Source organism: Austrofundulus limnaeus, unplaced genomic scaffold (genome assembly GCF_001266775.1).
Source record: "Austrofundulus limnaeus strain Quisiro unplaced genomic scaffold, Austrofundulus_limnaeus-1.0 Scaffold34, whole genome shotgun sequence".
NCBI lineage: Eukaryota > Metazoa > Chordata > Actinopteri > Cyprinodontiformes > Rivulidae > Austrofundulus > Austrofundulus limnaeus.
The window spans coordinates 194,205-196,735 of record NW_013952436.1 but is presented as its reverse complement, the minus strand read 5'-3'; the positions used below and the strand labels follow the sequence as shown (position 1 = coordinate 196,735).

The window sequence follows — 2,531 nt, the reverse complement described above, 5'->3', positions numbered from 1 at the left end:
CTGCTATAGTGGTGCTTGGCTCAAACCCCCCCCCCCCAACTTTGTGTATGTGACAAAGTTAGAGAAAGCAAATAGGTGCAATCTTCACCTGGCAGGTTGAAGTACAATGAAAACAAGGGCTGTTTACTTATGTAGAAAATATTATACAGGGTTCCCACACCTTGGTCAACATCAAATTCAAGGACTTTCCAGTACCAATGTCCTTAAATTCAAGAACCACGCATGACGGCAATTACCTACTGCTTCCACAAAATGTTACCAATAAACAGTTTTATTATGTAAGTTCAATGAAAAACTGGGAATCAATGAAAGAAAGTGGATTAAATGTACACCCTACATTCATATCCACAATACATGGAGATGTAATTATGTCCTGGGAGGTTTGGCAGCTCAGTTTGGGAGGAGGGTGTGTGAACACGTCCAGACGCTCAGTGAGGACAGGAGGAGCTGTGGTGCTCTCACCTGGGCTCAGAAAGAACAACCCGCCCTCCTCTGCTCTGATTGGGTGAAACTGTGATTATGGCTCGTGTTATTTGTTCAAAGCCACGTCAGTTTAACATAATCCTGAATTATCCACTCCAACAAACGTACGTTAATTTTATTTTATTTATTCATTTACAGATGATGAAAATCAGTTGTGTGAATAGAGAAATTCAATCCCCCAAAAAAACATTCAAGGACTTTCAAGGACAAGTGTAATTTTTGGCTGTATTAACAAACTTTCCAGGGCCTTGAAATCATGTTCTCAAATTCACAAACTTTCAAGGATTTCATGGACCCATAGGAACCCTGATTATAACTGTTTTAAATGCCTTCAATTCTAGTCAAAAGACTCAACTTTGGAAACAGTAGTGGGGATTGTGTCAGATGGCATAGACACTAATTTTCCAACTTTTGATGCCTAAAAATACTGCATCCAAACCAAAGCATAAAAAGTTGCCAAGATGCAGAAATCAGTTCAAATATCCTATTAAAAGGACTAGGTTAAAAATCAATCAGTTGTAAAATAATAATAATAAATGAAGCAACTCGAACTGGTCCTGTCTGCTTCCACGTTACCATATTAACTCACCTGTATCTGTGAGGCATGCAAATCCATGGTGATAATATGATCTGCGCCTGACACAGACAGCATGTTGGCCACCAGCTTGGCAGAGATGGGAGCGCGGCTCTGCAACGAAAACAGATCCCCTCAGTCACATGGAATAAAACAAACTGGCAGGCATGGCTCTTTTCTAAAAATAACACTAAACTGAGAGCTGAGAGGCTGAGTTTAATCATCTCAATCAAACCCTACAGTCTGTAGAAAGAGAACATTTAGATACCTTGTCTTGTTTGCATACAGTGCATGCTTAGTTCCTAGTTGTGATGATGCACATGCACTAACGATGGCTTAGGAGTATGATGATGCAGAACARGGAGATTAAAACCAACATGCAAACTAAAAGAAAACACATGCCTCAACCAACATGGCTGCAGGCTGTTTGTCATGATGCTGGGGGACAAATGACATGACAAAAGTTAAGTAGACAGATGTCCCTCACCCCCACCTTGTCCTTCTTGTCCTGCCGGGCATAAGGGAAGCAGGGGATGACGGCCGTGACCCTGGAGGCAGAGGCAATCTTGCAGGCGTTGATCATGATCAACAGCTCCATCAGATTGTCATTGATCTCCCCACAGCCGCTCTGCACGATGTAGACGTCTTCCCCACGCACGCTCTCCCCAATCTCCACGCTACAAGAAACAAAAAGTGGCAAAACAAACAGCACTTTGAGCCACGGAGCTAACAAACCCCGACAGGAGCATGATAGATGAGACAGAGTAAACAATGGCATATGGTTGATCAGTGAAGGATACAGGAAAGCAGACTCAGATATTCACAGTAACCAATACGATGTTTCTTTGTGCCAACAATGAAACTTCAGAGCTAAGCTAGCTGGTTTAGTTTAGAATTAGAGGACAGGACACCTTCGGTAGTTAGCATAAGTTACTATAAAACGCGCGTGTCCAAGTTCTCGCGGCAAATTTACCGCGACACCCGTTAGCTTCGCTAGATATTTTACTACCCCGCGCATTTATTTTCACATGTAAAGAAAAAACAACAACTAAACAATGCTTACCACGTTTCTTGGTTGCTAAATTTTTTCGTAACCACCTTCCCCAGTTCGAGACCCAGGCGGTCTGATATTTTCTGAGACAGATCCGGATGAGAGCTGCCGCTGAATATCTTGATGTTCGGCATTTTGTCACGGTCCAGGGYGTCGTTCGGACCGAGCGAGCGGCGGCAGCGGGGGAAGCTGTCGACTTCGGGTCGACTGTGGGGTCGGAGACTCCGAGACAACAACTGGAAACCGATCAACAGTTGATGAGCTGTTCCCTTAGCGAGCTACCTATCCTCCATCGCGTGCAGCACATCCTTCCCGAAGGGCCGCGCGCACGCTCTCACTTACGTTTTCGCCGTGATGAGGTCAGTCTTCCCTGGATGCGTCACATGAGCGTAAAATATGGCAGGCTGTTGTAACATATAATGA

General features: G+C 44.0%; 1 protein-coding gene across 1 annotated transcript in view; it reads right to left on the bottom strand.

Moving 5' to 3' along the window:
- Positions 1 to 1,598, bottom strand: part of prps1b (phosphoribosyl pyrophosphate synthetase 1B) — a gene marked incomplete at its 5' end in the record, with an annotated part of 6,147 nt that extends 4,549 nt beyond the window's left edge. Inside the window, 2 exon segments of the mRNA XM_014006034.1 lie at positions 1,073 to 1,171; positions 1,551 to 1,598. Coding sequence (XP_013861488.1) covers positions 1,073 to 1,171; positions 1,551 to 1,598 — 147 coding nt within the window.
- Between the last annotated feature and the right edge of the window lie 933 nt (positions 1,599 to 2,531).